Source organism: Zootermopsis nevadensis, unplaced genomic scaffold, assembly GCF_977971745.1.
Source record: "Zootermopsis nevadensis isolate Lab colony 2312 unplaced genomic scaffold, Znev_1.0 Znev_ptg000013l, whole genome shotgun sequence".
Lineage (NCBI taxonomy): Eukaryota > Metazoa > Arthropoda > Insecta > Blattodea > Termopsidae > Zootermopsis > Zootermopsis nevadensis.
The window spans coordinates 4,935,650-4,956,997 of NW_028259145.1; the positions used below are offsets into that span (position 1 = coordinate 4,935,650).

At 39.4% G+C, this 21,348-nt stretch overlaps 1 protein-coding gene and 2 long non-coding RNA genes across 4 annotated transcripts; 1 reads left to right on the top strand and 2 right to left on the bottom strand.

The window, feature by feature from the left end:
* Positions 1-1,501: 1,501 nt before the first annotated feature.
* Positions 1,502-2,374, top strand: LOC110832406 (uncharacterized). Its single transcript, XR_002543914.1, has 2 exons — positions 1,502-1,629; positions 2,202-2,374. It is a non-coding gene; the product is annotated as an uncharacterized LOC110832406 (long non-coding RNA).
* On the bottom strand, positions 1,940-21,318 carry LOC110832405 (Leucine-rich pentatricopeptide repeat containing 2). 2 transcript variants are annotated; one of them, XM_087348471.1, is made up of 15 exons: positions 20,672-21,318; positions 20,311-20,450; positions 19,521-19,643; positions 17,728-17,989; positions 16,194-16,425; positions 14,675-14,863; positions 14,289-14,502; positions 13,234-13,446; positions 11,730-11,950; positions 10,894-11,073; positions 9,183-9,519; positions 7,601-7,811; positions 5,773-6,070; positions 4,733-4,892; positions 1,940-2,374 (listed from the first exon to the last, which is right to left on the bottom strand). In XM_087348471.1, exons 1-15 carry the CDS (start codon positions 20,869-20,871, stop codon positions 2,205-2,207), a joined length of 3,150 nt encoding a protein of 1,049 aa, XP_087204597.1. In that variant the 5' UTR covers positions 20,872-21,318; the 3' UTR covers positions 1,940-2,204. The 2 variants fall into 2 exon arrangements, with proteins under 2 accessions (XP_087204597.1, XP_087204598.1); XM_087348472.1 differs by lacking the exons at positions 20,311-20,450; positions 20,672-21,318 and having other exon boundaries at positions 19,514-19,643.
* Positions 2,381-4,725, bottom strand: LOC147873852 (uncharacterized). The gene is made up of 2 exons (XR_015535164.1): positions 4,018-4,725; positions 2,381-3,394 (listed from the first exon to the last, which is right to left on the bottom strand). It is a non-coding gene; the product is annotated as an uncharacterized LOC147873852 (long non-coding RNA).
* Positions 21,319-21,348: the final 30 nt, after the last annotated feature.

The window sequence follows — 21,348 nt, forward strand, 5'->3', positions numbered from 1 at the left end:
ATCAGTACCGCCATGTCCTTGGCGGAACGAGTGAGACGGCTTCGGGAACGTCGGAAAGTCGACGCGGCAAACGACGGCCGATATCGCTGAGCCGATGGAGGCTCCCGCATCTACCGAAGACGACTGCGAGCCCATGGAAGTGGAATTCAACAGAATCGATATCATGCCGAATTCTGTCTCTATCGATCGCTCATGCAATATTCGGAGAGCGTTAAGAAAATCTTTCCCAACTTCGAACCCGACGCGGAAACTCCGTTCGTTTTAACGGGGGACTTCAACGTCGACCTACGACGCAACCAGTCTCTGGTTGAATTCATGCAACTCGAGTTCCGTCTGCAGTATGTGCCAACGACGCCTACAACACTGGGCAACACTACTATAGACTTGGCGTTCGTAAGAAACATTAACATCTCAGTTACGCCTTTCGTGTCTTACTTCTCTTACCATAGACCAATGCTAAACAAAATTGTCATCGATTACTAGCTAAGACTCTGTATATTTGTTATGCTAAATAAAAGCCATGTATCCATTTTGTTACTTTCATTTCATTCCCATATCCCAAAGAAAATATTAACCGCTAACGCAGACGTATTCAAGTAAAACCCACGGCCGTGTCCCCGACATAGCCACGCCCCGAGTTTTTAAAAAAATATTTTCATTTTCTGCTGAATCGCTCTGTCGATGCTACGCAGTTAAACCAACTGTGAATTGGTGCTGGAGCCTGTTTTGCCAGTAGACATGTCCAGCCTTACTTGATTGGCAAGCAAGGCATGAAGAGAGCGATAAAGGGAAAGGACAAGACGAAAAGCGAATAAGGTAGTCACTTTTGGTAACCTTTCCTCCTTGCCCACATTTGTGTCCAAAGTATGGCATTCAAACTGATAGTTGAACCGTTTAGTACAAGGCGCGACCTCGTTATGTGGTATCGTGTAATTTATATTCTTATTAGGGAAGACTTATATCATTCAGGGTCCAGCGAACGAGCGACTTCAGAGCATAGTTCGTGCTCGGAACCCTTCACACACACAGGACTCACTGAAATCGGTACCGCGGAAGGAAGCAAACTGCTTTCCACAAAAGAAAAGTTGTCAGTGGAACCACGGTTCCGGAGAATTTGACGTAAATACGTCTATACGGAAAGGAAGTTTATATATTGGCTTTATTCTAAATATTTCCTTTATACATGCTTTACATTTGAGATAAGTTTGATTAAGACTTTGCTTAATCAACTTGAATTAGTTACGCTTAAGATGGGTCTGTGGTAGCTGAATGTAATGTAAGGTAAGGTAAGGTAATGTTTTATAGGTAACAACAATGCCGAGTAAACAGATGACGTTTCCTAGGTAACAAAATTGCCGAGAAATGTAACGTTTCCAAGGTAACATAACAATGCAGTTACACTTTTTCCTTTCACTTTTTTGTTTAACTTCTTGCCGAATGACACTGACCCTAAAATATAGACGTATTTACGTCAAAAATCTCATTGTACAAACTGGGTGAGCGAGAACGTTACAATTTTTGCGGGCAGTGAGAAAAGGGCTTTCGTCTCCGTGGGTAGGACCACGCAGTGTAGTTGAAGTTTCAGGTGTGAACTATATCACAGTCAGGCAAGAAAGGTGCACGTTCGTGGTACGTAGAAACCGACAACCTGTTAGTTTAATTTCAGCGCGGCTTGCGGCATTATTGTTAAAGAGCGGTATATATATATCATCACCGCATCAGTTACAGACTTCACAAACCAGACCAAGATCATGTTCAACTTATGGTTCAGAATGGAAACTGAAAATGCACCTGCCACTGCTCTGACTTGCCAGTCCGACCCACCATTAAAGGTTCTAACTGTGTCCAGAATTCATACAACCGGTAATATTATCTCTCAGATCACAAAGAGCAGAGAGGAAGGAACCCATAGCCTGGATCAAGCTTATTCAAAAAAAAATAAGAGGAAATAACTAAAATTTTTAATTTTTATGGGACAATTTCCAAAATTCTGCTTGGCAGACATGAGGACACTGCCTATTATCAACACAAGATAAGCACCTTAGTCGCTAATTAATAGTTGACTGTTGTGCCCATCCAGATCACCTCAAAAACAAAGAAGCCTCTTGACAAATTTTTTTGAGAGACTTATCTCCCGCGTACAATCCTTCCGAAGTTGAGTTCACTACTGAATATGTCTCCTGACGCCTTCAATGTTTCAGGCCTTACCCCTGCATTGGACTTTCTTCGGCTGATGTCACATCGAACGGAACTTTAAGTTTATGACTGCGCAGCAATGCTGCTAATGTACTGAGGAACTGTGAAGATGGAGGAACATCAGAATCCTGGATGGATGTCCACAGAGACAAAGCACCATTGCAGTCTCCACGGCGACCTGTAATGTTTGTTATCATTAATAACACTGTAGTTCTTGTGAAGCATTTCTCAATCAAAGTAATCTCCTGTGACCACATTCATGAATACAAATATTTGATGGGTTGTATTCAGTTTGATCAAACATTTTGGTATGGATGTTCCAAAAACATATGAGGAGCTTCAATTATTAGGCATCCAGCAGTCCAGTTATTTAACTGAACGATGTTAATAAGTAAACATGCGTTCCAGTCAGAAGGAAAGTTAAAGTTCATGAATGCACATACTCTTTACAGCCAAGTTTCATTTAATTGTAAATGCATTGCACGCGCGTGTGCATGTGCGTGCTTGTGTGCACGCGTGAGTGTGATATACATATATACAGAGCCCAGAAGAAAGTATACCAACATGTGGCAGCATTGTGTGCGGCAGCTGTTGGTGAGCAGACTGTGTAATGATGTAATGTTGTTACCGTGGTTACTCAGACACATTGAATCTAAGCATTAGAGAGAGAAAGTTTTTCATTTCTGAGCATTATTTTCACTCACACAGAGTAGACCGAGGTAGTATGCCAAGTGTACAAATGGCACTTGAAAGTTTTAAACAAAACAATCTTCTGAATGTAGTCACTGGCATAGCATCCCTTTCAGGGGTCCCTAGTTATAGGAGGTTGCCCAAGGACCCCACTAAGGCCATGATAGTAGAATGGAAGAGCACCCTCCTTTGCAAGAAGTCATCAGTTCCCAAGGTCATCCAACAGTTGCAGCCACAGGATTCAAGGCCTACTAGACTGTATTGGTTCCAAAAGATCCACAAGGAAGGAGCCTCCCTCACGTCCATCATCAGCAACATCAGCACCTGACCTACTGCCCGGTCCAGTATCTGACTAGGTAGCTCGGTGAATACGTGGGAAACTCTTCATGCCACATGAAGAACTCCACGGAATTCATCAACACCATGAAGTCCCTCCGTGCTGGTCCTCAGAATACTTGCCAGCTTTGATGTCATCTCATTTTTCACCACAGTGCCAATTGTAGAAGTCCTGCAACTCCAGATGAAAACATCTTGAGACTCTACCGCCATGCACTAACCTCTTCCTTTCTCAGTTTCAATGAACAGTTCTACAAGCAGACTGACGGCGTGGCCACGGATTCACCACTATCCCCTGTTAGTACAAACTTTTTCATGGAGCACTTTGAAGAAACGGCTCTGGAGGGGACAAATCACAAGCCTCTTTGCTGATTTTGCTATGTGGTGACATTTTTGTCATCTAACCCCCTGGTCCAGGCAAGCTGTTGGGACTTCTTTGACCACCTAAACAGTGTGCATGAAACATCCAGTTCACTATGGGGACTGAAACAGGTGGCCATCTTCCATTCCTTGACAGTGACATATACTGTAAACTTGGTGGCTGACTGGGCCACAAAGTTTATTGCAAACCCCTACCTCAACTCCAAATCTCACCACCATCTTTCCTAGAAACACACCATTCTCTCCACATACTGGTGTTTATAGCCAGATCCCTTTGTGACCAGGAAAGCTTGCAGAGAAATGGATTCTCTGGACCACTTTCACGCAGAATGGCTACAGTGACCAACAGATTTAATGGGCTCTCAACCCTCTGATGAGAATCACTCTGCCCCTGGAGAAACCTGCCTTGGTTACCTTCCTCTCCTGTGTGAACACAACCTTCAACTGCACCAGCAGGTTGCTGTCCAGGCATATCTCTCCAAAGATCCCTGGTTCCCATTGGCCTGTGAAAGATGACTTGGGACTCGAGACTCCTGATCTGTACAGCGCGTGCCTTGTGAGTGTGGTCAAGTCTGCATCAGGCAGACTGGTCGTTCCATCAAGACCAGAGTCAAGAAGAACCAGCGCCACAAATGCCACGCACATGAGTTACTCATCACCTTGATGGAGGAGGCAAAAGGGACCTCAGAAACATTAGTAAACTTCTACCATACTACACAGTGCTACAACCCAGAAGACAGCCATCTTTAGACTCACCACCATGAAAACATCAAATCCTGAAGCAACATGTGTACTGCAATCCACTGGCTTATGACTTCATTCAGCTTAAAGACAACATTCAACATGTGCTGCAGTGAAAACCACAGACTTCTATAAAAGGAATGTTTGACAGTCCCCAATGTGAAATGTCTTCAGAATGATGACGCATTTCTTGTGTAATAAGTTACTGTCTACTTCATGTAGAACACATTAATGGCAGTTCCACCTTAAAATACATAATCCTTAATTCAGTATATCTTCTTCTGGGCCATACTGTACATAAACTATGCATTTTCATCCATCCATCCAAACATACTTAAAATTTTAAATACACAAAGACTATTCACAATTTTCCACAGTTATTACGTACAATAAAGCTGCAGCATCATCATATAAACTGGTGCAAAATCCACAGTGGGTATGCCCTTTCCAGCTTCCAAATAGTTTACCAGTGCTTCCAATTTGTCCTCATTAACCAGTTTCCTGAAGCGAGCGAGAAGCAAATTCTTGTTAAGTTTCCCTTGTGGTCCCTGCAATTGTCAAAAGATATATCACCTTCTGCAAGCTGGGAATAAACAAGAGTGTAGCATGTGTGTTGAAATTCAATATTTAATGGTACTTAAATAATTGCCAACCATCACTGTGGATAACTTTACCACAGCACATTCAAAGGCAGCCAGTAAAATTTCCAGCCAAGGAACCAACCAGTCCAGAACTCCAGAAATAAACTGGAATTTACCAGCCATTTAACAAAATCCAATTTCCCATACTCTCCCAGCATGTACCATGCAAGTAACTTTATAAAACATATTTAAAAATGTTATATTAAATATTAAGATCACCAAACAAAAGAAATACATTCCTCGATCTCTGACAACGCAAATAAACTGGAACAACATAAGGGCTATTTAACAACCACATTTAACTAGCCTAATTCAGGATTTCATAGATTTAAATAGTTCCGTCACATAAATATTGGGACGTTACAACTGAAAAGGGATACCAATGCATATTTCATAACCACACTGCCATACACTTAACACACGAGGAATAAGAGGCATAAATCTTGGTTATGTAACAAACTTCTTTTAACAAAGACCGACATTTCTTTGTCTTGGTAAGATACAGCAAACTACAGGTACATTTATTTATGCATAACCTTTCACGATATTGTGACAATATTAAGAGGCTATGTGATGATTTGAATGTTGGCAGTAGCAAAACTTAGTAACTGTAAGGATTAATGAAAACCTCACAATCACTTATAAATAAATTTGTGTACTTTATTTACTTCATGTAATGTGAAATCTATTGTCTGATTTCAATCAAAATTTTATAGAGCTGACAAATTTTAACACAACTGCCCAACACAAAATTTAGTTAAATTTTTTAAAAATAGAAGACTGTTACCATAAGGAAGCGCCTCAGCTCCTTGATCATTCCCTTCTCAGCCAACACCACAGCCAAGGTGACATGTGTACTGGGCCTGCCATGAATCTGGACACAAGCGCTCAGCACCTGCTGCAGTAGTTCTGTAGCCCTCTCTGACGTAACTCCAAATGGTGGGCTGGGCTTCACTTCACCTCCTTGCAGCACAGTTGAATCTGCCCTCACTACCAGCTGACAGAGTAATTCATGCTGCAGGGGCGTTGCTTTGTGTGCCTCTGCACATTGTATAAACTCCTGTACTGCCCCTTCCAGGTCATCCCTAAAAGAACAAGCTACATATAAAGACGTCACACTACCAGATTTATTTCATCTGAATTTTGAAACTGTTGACAATGGACTGGAACATATTTGGACTGTGATTTATTGGGTTATGAGGCCAAGAAATCTTGTAACCTTGTAGGTGGTTACGTGTTTCGGAGGAGCCTGTCAACTCTATCTTCAGGCACACTCTGAAAATGGAGACAATGAACTTCCATCCTGTCACTTCTGTGCGCAAAAATTAATGAAGTTCTTCATATAGGGTTTGTTATTGCCGTCCAATTTGAACCAAAAATGTCCTAAAAAAGAAATTTGTAATGCTAGCGTTCCCATGACAGAAAGGGGCATTAGTTAGAATACATTAATACAATTTTCCAGAGATGTCTGGAAATCACACCTTTGGAATATCTATACAGAGGACACCCCAAATATACATTTATTTTGGGTATATACATTGGGTGCATTAACAGTAAGAAATTTGAAATAAATCATTTATTTCACATTTCATCATGTTATTCACAGTATTTTGTGTCAGGCCTCATAATATCTAGATTTTCTTTTCTGTCCTCGCCATCGATTATACTATGAACTAATATACCATATACTCAGAACACACGACACATTACATGGATGGAGATGAACAGATTCTACTATGCAGTCTTAGTTTCTGCAGTCACATAATTTATGTACCTTCAGGTTGTGTTAGAACACTCTATAAAGCAGAAGGTATAAGGGAAAGGGAGGGAGGGTTGTCATCAGAGTGGCCTGGCCTGTGATTGGTTACCATCATGATCCAGACAGTAGTCAGTCATCGCGGAAATAGATGGAACTGGTCTCATACTGAGAGCCTGAAGTGATTTCTACTGTTTCTTAGATATCAGTTATTTCACGGGCACAGACGACGCAACCACGGCTCGTCGCAGACCAGTGGACTAATAGCTAAGTGCAGAGTACAATACACCAACTCCTGTGAAACCAACATCTAGTGTAGTGTTACTTATTATGGTTTTGTAAAGTACTCACCTTCATGATTTGTTTTAAAACCAAATTTTTTGATCATATATGAATTAATTCCCCTTTTGCCACTGATGATGACCTCTTGAGGTCGAAACACGTTAAAAAAATGGCACTAGTGTCATTTATAGTGTTGACAGTTTGTTTGTTTGCTTATTTTTATATTTAATAGCTTCCTTTATGATGCAGGGCAGGTAGTTAAAAATGTTACCTACACCTTCAGTTTTGTTGCAACCAATTTCATGTTTAATTTCTATAGTATTCAGCCCCGTCATTAGTTCCCCTATTTTGTGTCTCTTATTTGCTTGGAAATATTTATAGCGATGGGTTAACCAATATGCAAAATGTATGCTGTACATAAGTTGCAGTTTTATTTTCAGACTAAAAAATTTGGAGTAAAAAGTACGACCTATACGTTTAAGAATACAACAATTTTCTTTTTGCAGTGTACCAGAGGACTTATCTTTTCTTCTAGGTAACAATTTATTACACTAAACCATGTTCCAATGTTCATTACCTGTTGAGATGAGCTCTGACAACGGGTCCCAGTAAGACATTGCTGACAGAGCAGTACCCAAGCTTTGAAAGTTTTTGCAGCATGATTCTTGTTTGTGTAGGGTCTGCATTCTCTGACAATGCACTAAGAAGCCGCCAGCAGTTGCGCGACATACTGTCACCTCCCTTCACCATGTGTTTCCCTGCATGTTGCTCCAAAACAGCTATAGCAACTAGAGAAAGAACCATACATAATTACAATAAAACAAGACCACATACTGTAATCTTACTTCCACGGTAGGGAAGACGAGGATAAGAAGAGAATAAGGAGGAAACGCAAAAATAGATATTAATGGACGGAATCATGCATTAATTATGAGAACACAGTATCCTCTTAGTATCATAAGATGCTCCCATTGAAATATCAAGGGCAGATCCACACACATGTATCTTCTTCTGGTTTCACAATAATTTTCATTGCAAAATTATCATGTACTGCAACATGTAGAAATGCATATAAAGCCTACATATATCTGTCCTTGCATTAGATCCTCTAGAGGAGACAGCTGGTCCTCCATGTGAAACAGATACAATCGACAGACCAGGATAAAATCCCTGCTAGGAATTTGATACACGCGCATGCGCAAGATTTCACAGTGAGTGACGACCCATCCCAAAAGCATTCGTTCCACAACCACTGAACGAACAACAGGCTTTCATGTGTTCTAATGGGTACAGCTTTAAGATTACCTCACAGTGATTTAATCTAGAATATTATCACAACACCCGCAGAACACAGTACAGGTGCACTCACTACACGCTACTCTTAAACACTTGATGTTTTCAGTCTGTGTGTAGTAGTGTAAAACTCTGACGTATCACACTTCCCGCCAATAGCAGCCCTTTAGTCCACTTGATAGTAAACAATCCCCCTGCACAGCCCCAGACACGACTTCCCCCCACAGAGCTTTTCTCCTGGTCTGTGGACAATAGATGTACCACTTGTAATGAAGTTGGAGGGGGGGGGATACAGAGATAAGCACCATACAGCCAACATAACTACCTGATAAACAATCAAATCAACCAAATTCACTGAATTTTATGTATGTTTTTGGTAAAAATAAAATGTGGTCCATCAATTTGTATAAAGTGGAAACAAATCGAGAAGAAGATAAAATCTGGTACTGTATTGAAAACCTCAGAGCATCAGGAAAATTATGAAAGTTTACAATTTCATACGATAGACAGCACGACTCTGGCAAACAACAAACAAGGCATCCAGACCAAGAATAGAACCCAGCACCTCCTTGAATATGAAGCAGGAGTGCTAACCACTGAGTTGTGATGTTTGGTATGGGAAAAAATGAAATGTACATAAACTATGGTAAGGAAAAAGTGAAGAGGCCTCTTGGAAAACCTTGACTTTAATTAGACAAGAAAGCTTTTGAATGTGAAATTGGTTAAGTTGGCTCAGGAAAGAGCCCAGGTGGTCTTCAGTTAGGCAGAAATGAAGGTTTAGGTTACATAATAGCAGATTTCACTTGATAAGCTCGATAACATCAAATGCTTGAAGACCTTGTGCTATGAAGACAGGATATTTTTACCTTCGGTACGATGTTTCAAAATCAATAATGTGGCATAGTCTATGATCTTGTGTTCATCCAGGACAAAGTTAGGTGCTACACGGTTCAGTTCCTTCAGATTTGTCTCTGCTTCATCTAAATTCCCAACACGGACCATCAAGTCAAACAGCATCGCCAACATTCCTGCAGAGAACTCATAGCCTGCAGCTTCAAATTCTCCTTTGGCTTTGAGAGCTTTCTCCACTTTTCCTTGCCGACAATATTCCTGAATAAGCCGGCGTAGCACCCCACGTCTGTTAAGATCTTTTGACTGTAGTTCCACCAGGTGACACTCCAAGTCTTCCTGGCTCATATCACGCTATAACAAAAGATAGAAGTGTTATGCGCACTTTATTTGATGCCAATATTTTTGCATCGTCATTAGGTAGTACAATTTTGAGCATTTGATATTCAGAATCTCCTCCTGAAACATCATGTCACTTTGACTGATAACTGATGTTCTCTTCATGCTAACATCACACTGTACAGAAAGACCTCCATAAAGCAAAACTCAAGAACAAGAATAGTTGAAGTGTTTGGCCTATTCCAGATCGCAGTTCATATTTTAATATTTTATACTTCTCTGGTCTACATGTTCATGTACTGCAACTCAAAATGTACTGGTACAAAGCTAATCGCAATACACACAGTTCACTATTGAGTCAAGAATTATTTTTCCTGGTCCACAGTCAAATGGACACCACAGTGTTTCAAATAAAAGTTGTAGATCTTAATGAGATCTACATTTTATATAAAGTATCAATTTTTTTGTACAACGAGCTGTTTCTGAGACAAAGTTTTATTGGAGTTTCATACACATAGATGTACAGACAGACACAACCTCCCTATCATGCACTGCATAAAAATTTATTAACCGCCACGGTGGTCTAGCAGTTAGAATGCTGGGCTTGTAATATTGGGGTCCCGGGTTCGATTCCCGGCGGTGCTCAGATTTACAACTTGTGTTGGGCAAGGCCCATGTACTGATGAGTCGTGAATCCTGCTAACCACCAATGCACACCATGCTGAATGGTGTGTACTGGACATGGGGGGAAAAAAAAATTTATTGCAGTAAAACTTCATTCATTAAAAAAATAAAAATAGATAAATAAAAAAATAAAATAAAATACGTACTGTGAATCTCAAATTTTCGTTGTAAATCCAAGCAGACTCTAATACACGAGATAAAGCGACAGGTGAAATGTACACTTGCCTGCTTCTTGAGTTATTTATGCTCGGTTACTACACAGCACCAAAATGCCAGCACCGGCCGTGAATGATTAATTACAAACACCTGGGCATTGTACTGTACCAGCATTTGGCCAGAATATGAATATGAAACAAGAGTGCTAACCACTGCACTGCATTGTTTGGCAGAGTAAACAATTTAAAAGTGTGACTGAACGTTTTATATCAGATTTATGGTAAAATGCATACAGAACTTTGGTGGGAAATCCTTCTGGGCAGACCAAGAATGAGATGGGAGGATAATATCAAGATGAAAATTAGGGAGATGGGCTGTGAGTATGGAAAATGGATAGAGTTGGCCCAGGATCGTAGCCAGTGCCAGGTTTTGGTGTTGGACCTGCGGGTTCTGCTACCAGGGAGTTAGTTTTAGTTAGTTATTTATGGTAAAATATGAGTATTTGCAGTTTAACTTTTAACTTTAAAAACAATATCAAAGTCAACATACAGGATGTGGGATGTCAACAATGAATTGTTCTGATGGTGATATGCTTAGATCACCATTGACTAGTTCATCGACCACAGTCCTCATCTTCTCCATCTTCTCATGGACCAGCCTATACTGCAAGTGGCCCATTACAGAGTCAGCAGCAAATGAAGAGAATTGCAAACGTGCAGTATGAATTGCCTACAACACAAAAATACCAACAATAAAGAGAAAATTAAGTATGAGTATGAAAAATACTGTGTAACATTTACAATATATATGGCAATTTAAGTTTTCTTTTAATGAAAAACTGCAACTGCATGAAATGAACATTAACTAATGCTGTTAAGGGATTTTTGCTTTCAATGTTTACAACCATATGACTATTTATGTCTGTCCGATATATATAAATGATTGCCTGTTACGTCTGGCTAACAGTTTCCTTTATTAGCACGTGTAGTTCTTGATGGTTATTACTGTAAAATGTTGTTGTTGTTTCTCGGCTCTACAACTCTGTCGTGGGTTTTCGCCGCCTCTGCACAATTTCTACTCAATCCTGATTTGACTGCCAGAGCGATCTAGCAGTTAATCAGGAGACTTTGGTGAAAAATGGCTGCTGAATTTTGCTTACGAAACACCTCGTATCATGCTTGTAAGGTTCTTTTACATGCCATAAATCTAATTACTAATTAATAAATTAAATTTGCTCGACCACTCTTAATGTAGACCCTCAATGCCATATTTCAATGAAATTCATTCAGTAGTTTCAAGAATTAAATGTGCAGTTAGACAGACAGGACCTCTCTACTACACATTTCTAGAACAGACACATTACAGAAACCTATAACAAGTCATACCTTCAAAAGCTCACAGAGCTGTTCTGGTTCAGTCCTAATCTTCCTGTACGTAAGAACAGTGAGGACGAACTGCCCTACCCAATCGCTGACATGCACTGCACGACTTGAGGTCATAAGCTGTAGCATCTCCGCTATCAACAGAACTTGTCGTGTAGTCACATATGCCAAAGTGAGAGGCTGTACAAGTTTGCCTGATTGTATCTGTCCCTTAAATGTGGCACCTGTCAGAGAAAATACAGAAAAAAATATATTCCATACAGGAAATGATCTTCCACTTTTCAGTAGTGGAAACTTGATGCTTCCAATATTTATACTCCATTACAGAGGCTTCTGATTCTGAGCTCCATCAAATTTATAGTATCATGTCTTCTGGGTCATGCCACTGTGTGCATTTCAGTCCTGAAGATGGAAGCATTGGAAGTAGTATGTTGCTATCTATATGCAAGTCCACACAGTGTTACAAACCAGAAGACCAACATCAACATCTTCAATGCCAAGAGAACCTCAAATCAATTATAGTACCATATTTATCTGGATAAACAACAAAGTTTTCTTGTAATTGTGAATCTGAAATTAAAGGGGTTGTGCAATAAGAACAAAGCAAAATATTTCAATTGATTAAAATATCTCCATCATCAGCACCACTAAATGCTAAGTGTAGTGACACAATACAGGCAGCCCTCGATCTATGCCGGGGATGCGTTCCTGGACGAACCGGCATAAACGGAATCGGCGTAAATTGAAACTCTTTTATAATGCAAATCAAAGGGAAGTCAATGACATGCATTCCCAGCACCCAAACATTGATGAGTAGTATAATGGCATTACATTTAAAGCTCTGAAATAACGTAAATAAAATAAAGGGAATTTAAAAAATATATTTTATACACTTACAATCGGCAATTCGTTGGTCCCCGCGATTGACTGCGATTCTTTCGCGTGATTGATGTGTACAGTCATCTCTGCTGTTATGCGATAGTTGCATTCATGTAAGACGCCGACCTATAGAAAATCGCGTAGTAAAAATAACCCCGGTACCTCCGCAGAGATTAAATTAGTCCTTTGAAAGTTTAAAGCGCCAGGAATGAAATTGCATAAGAGCAAACTCGCATATGCAAAAGATTGCATTTCACAAACAGCTTTTACCGATTCATCGATCTCATTGGAGCAAATTCGCGTCAACGAAACATACGTAATTGCAGAGATGACTGTATTTATAATTTTCATTCAACATCAGCGATGTAAGAATTACGATTTAGTATAGGTATCAGTACGAGATACATCGTAAAACGTTATAAATAGCAGTAAATTTTTTTTTTCACTTTTTTTCTTGCTGGATTCAAAATCGTCGTTATTCTGAATCGGCGCAAATCGAGGGCTACCTGTACATTAAAACTCTCATCCCATCTATAAATATGTCCCTTCCTACGGTTTACCATCTAGTCTTGTACGCATTTCTTGCTTCTCCGATACAATGTTAGGAGTGAAATTAGTGTTTACTCACACAGTTTAATGGCCATTTCTATATGGCTTGCCCTCAACAGCACTGCCAACACTGGAGTAAGAACCATGCTCACACTGAGACCATAGTCCTGCAGTTTACGGATGACCATCTGCGAGTCAGCTAATGAAACATGAGGCAGGGCATAATCTGCCAATGTATCTACATCTGGAGTCACTTCAAGCCCTTGCATGTGCTCAAGGACATCAAACACACCTACAGACAAACGTATAAACATTTCATGAAATGCGAACTCAAAGGTACAGCTGGTACAACTGTCAGCAAACCAATTGGCGATGGAGTGGACAGCTGAGGTTCTACTTCTGTCACAGGTAGTGACACTCCTCTTCGACACCACATTCAGACCAGCTCCGAGTTTAGAACTAACAGATGCAAGTTTTGTCAGTGTGTACCTTCCTCAAGTCAGACTGCCATGAATTCCAAGGAAACAGACAGATTTACTTCCATAATCTGATGTTTTATATAACATTTTAAACTAGTTGTACATAGTTCCTACAGATTTATCTCCATAATTAAAAGGCATTAACGCGCATAGAGTACAAAGACAAAACTTTACACTGTATGTTATCTGTAACTGCTGGTCCCAGCTGAAAGGAAATATTTCATACTTACATCTATGTACGATACCAGTATGAAGAAAATAGGAAATCATAAATTGTTTTACTTGTTGCTACTTGTAACAATATCCGTACTTCAAATTTAATTTGTTATTGCATTATATTAAATAAACTGTTTGAAATGAAATATACAGAGAGTATTTACTGCAAGGCTTGACAACTGAGACGCCTGAGTACTAATTTGCTATGTGAAATAAAACAAGAATATGTTTTTGCCTTTATTGAATTACTGAGAATGATATACGATATTGCGTGGAATCAAAAAGCATATTACTGTCAACAGGCTCTTTCACTGAGAGCAAAGCTGTCAGATAATGAAGATGATCGCTCACCTTCATCTACTGTGAAAGTCAAGAATGGGTGGTGCTTAGACACAGGGGTTACTTAATCACTCAGTATCACCTCTGAGGAAAAACATACCTTTCTCTCCATCACTTTTGCTTGCTGCAATAAATAATGGCCAAAAGTAGTGTGGCCTCAGTGGAAGACTGCGATCTTTCATGGCATGAAATAATTCCAGTGCAATTTCCACCTTCCCAAAACTCAAAGCTGCGCCTACGGCTTTCTTAAGAGCCAGTGGATTCCTTCCATCTGACACAAGACTGTCTGTCAGCTGCAATATTCTTGATACAGGCTGAAATATAGCAACAGCGCACACAATAATGTTCACCAGTCCCCCTAATAACATTATCATTCCTTAAAAGTCAAGCAGAAGATAAGGAAATTTGCTACTTTCAGCACAAAGACATGAAGTTTCTGAAGGTGCGTACTTGCACAGAGGCTACCGACATTCACTATATGCTTACCACATTAGTCTTAATCATCTCTTGAAATAAGAAAGCTCCGAATGATGGTGAGGTCTCAAACGTTGGTTGTGGGAGAGCATCTAGCACGGAACATGCAGCATCACAATATCCCAAGTGCAAGAGATGAACAGCTGTGTGTTTCACTGCCGTTCTGTTCCCTGAATCAGTTTCTGGCAGCCACTTCAACACCTACAGCAGCATTAACGATTACACTTTATATACAGAGCCTGTCTTCGTCCCACTTCATAACAAGATCCGGTATGATACTGAAATTTTCCCTGTATCTAAACACAGCATGGCCCAACAAATTTTAAAGGTATCCCAGATTATTGAGGTTTATTACCTAAATTATTACAATGTAAAATGCCTCTTATAGGCCTTGTTCAAGGTGGCAATATTATGATGGCTCAAAATAAGGTTTCCAAACATCAGAAATAATGTCATGTAATATGCGGTGCAGTACACAAATATTTCCCCATGAGATCTTATCTCAGTGTGGGATCACAAAAATCCTGCACAGGTATGCAAGTGGCAGTCTAAGATCTGGACTTAAATTAAACATCCACTGCAACACCTCTTATTCTAGACCTTTTTGTCGCGAGTAAAACAATCTTCTACAATGAAACAATTTCAGGTGCATTCCTTTCACATTTGCAGCGAATTACCTGAAGACAAGAAAACTAATAAATTTCTGTGACATGTAGCAACATACTTATTCTGAGCATGTGCATTCACAGAAGAAGAACTGCCAACAACCAGGCTACTTTATATTGAGCCATACTGTATTAGGTACATACCTCAAAGGACATTAGGAAGTTTTGTATTATACAGTGTGTACACAAAGTCCATTCGGGGTTTTGAAAAATTGTGGCGCGTAAACAAATTGAGCTAGCCACATGCGGTTTGCGGCAGATTACAGTGATACTCTGGAAGTTTTTTTTACTGACCTCAGTAGACCTCGATGTGGGCTCCCTTGGTAGCACGGAGAACGTCCATACGATATTCGAGCTCTTGCCATGTTCTGTGGAGCACGTCCGCTGGAATAGCCGAGATCACATTCCTGATACGGGTCTTCAGGTCATCAAGTCCGTTAACTGGTGTTCGGAACACATTGCTCTTGACACAACTCCACAGGAAAAAAATCCAGTGGTGTTATGTCTGGTGAACGTGGAGGCCAAGGCATTGGACCGTCTCTGCCGATCCATCTTCCTGGAAATGTCCTGTCTAGGTACGCGCATACCTGCAGACTCCAATGAGGTGGAGCACCATCTTCCAGAGTTTCACTGTAATCTGCCGCAAACCGCATGTGGCTAGCTCAATTTGTTTGCGCACCACAATTTTTCAAAACCCTGAAGGGACTTCGTGGACACACTGTATTTCATCAAAAAATTATTATGGGAAACAAGCCTGCCTTTCGTAAAAATGACCAGCCTCATATTATTGTTCCAGATATCTGATATATATGTTAATATTAAGAATTTTCAATAAGCTGTAATATAAGTAGTACAAACGAACTTACATCATTCATGATATCCTGATGTCCAGTTGTTACCAGGCTTGTAACTATCTTCATAATATGCTTGTCATTCAGACTGATGTTTTTCGTGGACATTTCTCTGTATATCTTAAGAAGATTTATCTTGTCTCCCACCTCTGCAAAACCTTGTAGTAGAGCAGTGTAGGTGGCAGAAGTTGGTATTATTTCAGCATCATTCATCAAATCAAAAATACCAAGAGAATTTGTCATGTCTCTGCAAAATAATCAGATGTAATAAAGAAATTAGATTCACTAGCTAATCCTAGAATTCAGTAATACAAAATGTAATAATATGAGAATGTTTTCATTCTGCAGATTCTATTTCAATGTACTATCAATGGAAATTAAATATCAGATGGATAGAAAAGGACAATAAAAATTCTCTGAGCATGCTGGCATATTGGCAACACTGGACACGTATTCAGGAGGTACTCAGTTATAACCTAAACAGAATTACTGGTTATCTATTGCACTGTTATTACCTAGCATGACTTTTAGTCAAGAAGCAGCTACACTGGAAACAAATACAAGAAAATTATACATTCGGGGAAACTGATATTTTTAACATAACATGCGCCATGCTCAATTTTATCCATTGTCTAGCATGTTCATGTCGTAATGTGCCGGTGGCACTGGTGAGGCACCTACTTGATGTAATGCAAAAATTCCATAAGATGTTGGATATGCATGATGTCGAGGGTTATCTAAGCACTAAACTACGATGCAGTCCCGTGCCGTAGCCGCACAGTCTGAGGCATCATGCTTCGGACCAGTGATACGGAATGTGCGCTGGTTTGAGTCTCAGGGAAAGAAATTTCTCATGAGCTTTTGACCAGTGTATGGGATCGGTGCCAACCCAGTATCGTGAGGAAATTGGGGAGCTACAATGAGTAGCGTAATCCGGTCAGGAAAACTAGCAATGGCTGGGGGTTCGTCGTGCTGATCACACTTCACCCTATATCTGGTTGGATGATCGTTCACTCTGCTTACCCGGTGTCCTACGTGAGCGATTAAATGCGAGCGGTGCGAGTTGCGTGGGTGAAGCGGAAATATCAAACTGGCTGTTTGTGTGGCGCTATCCTAGGTTACAGAGAAACGGTCAGCGGCCAAAGTCTGAGATCAAATATTTTGATATTTTCGCACGAGTCGCTGCACTGGCCAGTGAGGCACATGCGCAAAAAGCTCTGACCGTGCAGTACATGGAAGGCGCATGCGCAGGAAGGCCGTGTGCTTCTATTGCGGTCTCTCACGTAGGACACAACAAGCGATTCCCTTATTTCATATGACACCCCATACTGCTTATGCAGCTCGCATAGCTCGCTTGTTATCTCTTACGTAGGACATTGCCTTAGGCATGTGAACGTGAGTCCAGCAGCCAGTTAGTCGGCTTTGGCTCTCAGAGGGCTGTTACGCCACGGATTATTATTAAACTATGAGGCAGCTGCAAGTGTTCTGGTATCTGAGTGGCCTCTGTCTGCTTAACAAAAACTCTCACTATGTTCCAATAAATACTTACCCAGCTCTTGCATGTCCAAGTACTAGAGCAGTAAAGACAGATTCACTAACAGGAAAACCTTTGGTCTTCATCGCAGAGACAATTTCTGTTGCCTGCTCAATGTCACCACCTTCACACACGCATGCCAACAGCAGACGATACGTTGCCTCATCTGGTTCAATGTTACGCATATCAGCAATGAACTTCATAGCTGATATTACATGACCATTTTCGATATAGCAGCTTAGAAGAGCATTATAATGCTGTACTGTTAACTTTACACCTGAAAAACAAAATGCAACACTGAATCAAGTGCAGGATAATTATCAGCATATAAACATCGGAATTCATGTAAAATAAAATATGCAAAATACAAATCCCACTACAACAGTGCAACTCAGAAACAAGGGAAAAGAATTTTAAAGTTTTTGTTTAGCACTGGATCAGAGTAATAACAAGTCATACTACTTAGTTATTAATCACCATTTGAGGCATAACAAAATCTTCTGAGATGGTCAAATTATGACCTAATCTTAACAGATTGCAAGGCACAACAACAAAGAAATAGTTGTATTTTTAGAATGTGTGAAACCATGAAGGAGCTTGAGTTGACCTGGACAAAACTAAAGAGGGTGACAACAGACAGGGCCCTAGGTATTTCTGGAAAGAAAATATCTTTGATATCAGGCAAGAAATGAACAAAACAAAATCCAGAATTTTGCATGGAATTTTACCACTTTATCCATCAAAAGTCACTTTTTGGAAAAACTTTGAAGTTTGTGAAGGTTGTAGTGCCAGCTGTAAACCTCAACTGATCTTATGAACTTAATCATCACCAGTTTAAGTCTTTTTAGTCAGAAACTGTTGCTAAATATGAGGACACCTTGTACCATACATGAGTCTGATGCCCAACTCATGGGACAGTGTTGAAATGTTGTGTAGCTTTTGAGACTACAAAAGAAATGTTCATGCATGAGAAAGGCAACATTGTGGCTGAACGTAGTAAGGAAAAGTAACTTTGGCATTTATCATGCTGAATTTTGTATAAAATTTTCAACTAGGAATCTCTCATTACCTTTAATGCTTCTTTACCAGTATCTTGATTCACTGAATCATGTTAGTTACTACAAAATTTGACTAGTATATTTAAAACCTAATGTTAATTCTCTTGCAGAGCAAAGGCAGGCTCAAGTTTCACATTAAAAGGTAAGTTTAGGCTATTTTTATTGTAATGTTTACATTTTGTTGGTTATCTGAAAGCTCCCACCCTTGTAGCATATTATATCTCTCAATGTGTCCTGCCTGAAAGGTTGAACACCCTTAATGCGGGGAAACTTGAATCAAAGGGAGAGAAAAAATAAACAAAAGTATAGAAGCTGTGTTTCACATGCAGATGCTCAAGGCACTGAAGAACGGGTCGCTTAAGTATCCTAAGTAAGTAAGTTCAAGTGAACAGAATGTGTAAAAATGTAACAGGGAGAAGAACAAAGAATTCAACATCACACACAAGGATGCTACACTACAGAGTTTTTTAATGCTTAATCTCAAAATCCTTGATGCATCAAAACCTCTTATACAAACCTAACTTATGAGTTCCTACCACTCTACTTCAATATAACACAATAAATTAAACAATTTGTATCCAAGATCTCAAATTAAATTAATATACTACAAAAATTCAATTCAATTTCAACTGCTTAAGAAGATGAAACTGAATGTCATTACATTTAATGATGCATCATAAAATCCATAAAAACTTGTGCACAACATTCTAAACATTATTAATTTTCACTGAACTGCAGCATACCATATACCTAATTCTTGTAGACAATCCCATATTTTATGAGCAAGATCAGTTCTTGTGGCTGGAAGCTCATCAGGCAATAAGTCACCACAGCACTGAAGAAACAGTAGACCATGCTGGTCTACAGATATTCCTGCAAACATATGAATCATGTAACTTCCACTTCTCTTTCGCCTTCTAGCATCACTTTCACTGTATGTGTGTCAATGGTTATAAAAGACATTTAAATATAGTATAACATTAAAATGCTCTGATCTACTGTTTTCTTCTGGGGACCACTAATTTGTAAGGCTTCAAGTCATCTAACAGATGTCGGGGAATTTCTTCACACTCATATGTATTCTTAGCACAAAATGCATACAATTAACACATAATAAGACATTATGCTGATGTTTCATCTCCAGCAGTACAAAACACATGTAAATAGAATTTATTATTGAGGTTATACGCTGAATGTTGTGTGATGAATTTAATTTCTGTCCAATGGGTCTTGGCACATACTTTACAAAAGCTCATATTAAGCTTCTTCACAACTGGCTCATCACAAACAAATTCTTATACGACAAAATACACACATCATTTTCAATGCATTAAAAAAGAAAATGGTAACACAGCTTTGGGTTGTGACCCATGGGTTAAGAAACCATGTGCTAACCTGTTAATATACAATAGCAAACCAACTTGGGCACCTTCTGAATACACACTAATTGCAGCACAAACTGAATTCTATCTCGTATGTACTGAGATAATGGAAGGCTCTTATTGTAGGCCAACTATATAATTACGCAATTATTACTAACCTTCTCTCTTGATATCTAGCAAAATTTGCTCCAAGTCAGACTTATATATCCTATTTGATTTCTGAACAGAAGAATTCAAAATCAGGAGTGACCTTTTAATATGTCTACTGTTACTGTACTGTGTTTCACTTTCGGTGAATCTGAAATAAATGGATACACATGGACTGCATAAGAGTTTCCACAAAAACTTATTCAAAACGAAATCACAAAAAGACACGACTATAAAATTAAATAAAAATAAGGAACAGAAACAAGAAACTTGGAATAAATAGAATAATAGAACATGGGAGTTAGTGGGCATATGTGAAATGCTTTTATTTGATTAATGTAGCCTCATATTTCTTCAAATATGGCATAATACCTTGTTTTATTCTTAAAGTTGATGTTAGATCCTTTATCAAAAGCTCTACTTTGAGTCAAATTCTGTTCTGTAGTGCGAAGTCTCACAGGTTTGAGGTTATCAAACACTAACTGGCCCAGTTTAGCTTTGCAAATAGTCCCAGCATTAATAGAGTAATTTCTAAGCACATATAGTTTATTCCACAATCTTAAGGAAATCATTCTAAACTTTCAACAGGCGTGCAATAACCATATTATAAATGTATGTATATTATTTATAATTTCAAACAAACGCCTTCTCCTGCCATTCCAACAGTGCCACAAGCACGCAATTAAATATCCTCCAAGTAGAGTTTGAGATTTTCACGGCGGTGTGTCTGAAGACGGCTGTCATCTGGGTTGTTACGCCGTGTAACCTAGCCTTGCTACCTCCATCATCAGGGCGATGTTGGCCCTGAGGATGTAGGCAGCAAGGACCTCTGAAACATTAGTAAACTTCTACCAGACGGACTATACGGCGCAACAATCGAGATGATAGACATCTTCAAATATCCTCCACTAAACCAAATTTCTACAGTATTTATTACTGCCTAGTAATTACGGAATATTAATATAAGATTACTAATATATATAGCGTTGTTAATTTGTTTACGCTTATTCACTTGACCGTTAATTTAAGTTAAATTTTAATTCAATTTA

Excerpts from the sequence above, each read along its gene's own strand:
- LOC110832405 (XM_087348471.1), bottom strand. The coding sequence starts at position 20,871 with ATGATTTCCTTAAGATTGTGGAATAAACTATATGTGCTTAGAAATTAC. Across the intron at positions 16,426-17,727 it reads CTTGGACATGCAAGAGCTGG|AGACATGACAAATTCTCTTG; the intron begins GTAAGTATTTAT and ends ATTATTTTGCAG. Across the intron at positions 14,503-14,674 it reads AGATGATTAAGACTAATGTG|CCTGTATCAAGAATATTGCA; the intron begins GTAAGCATATAG and ends GCTATATTTCAG.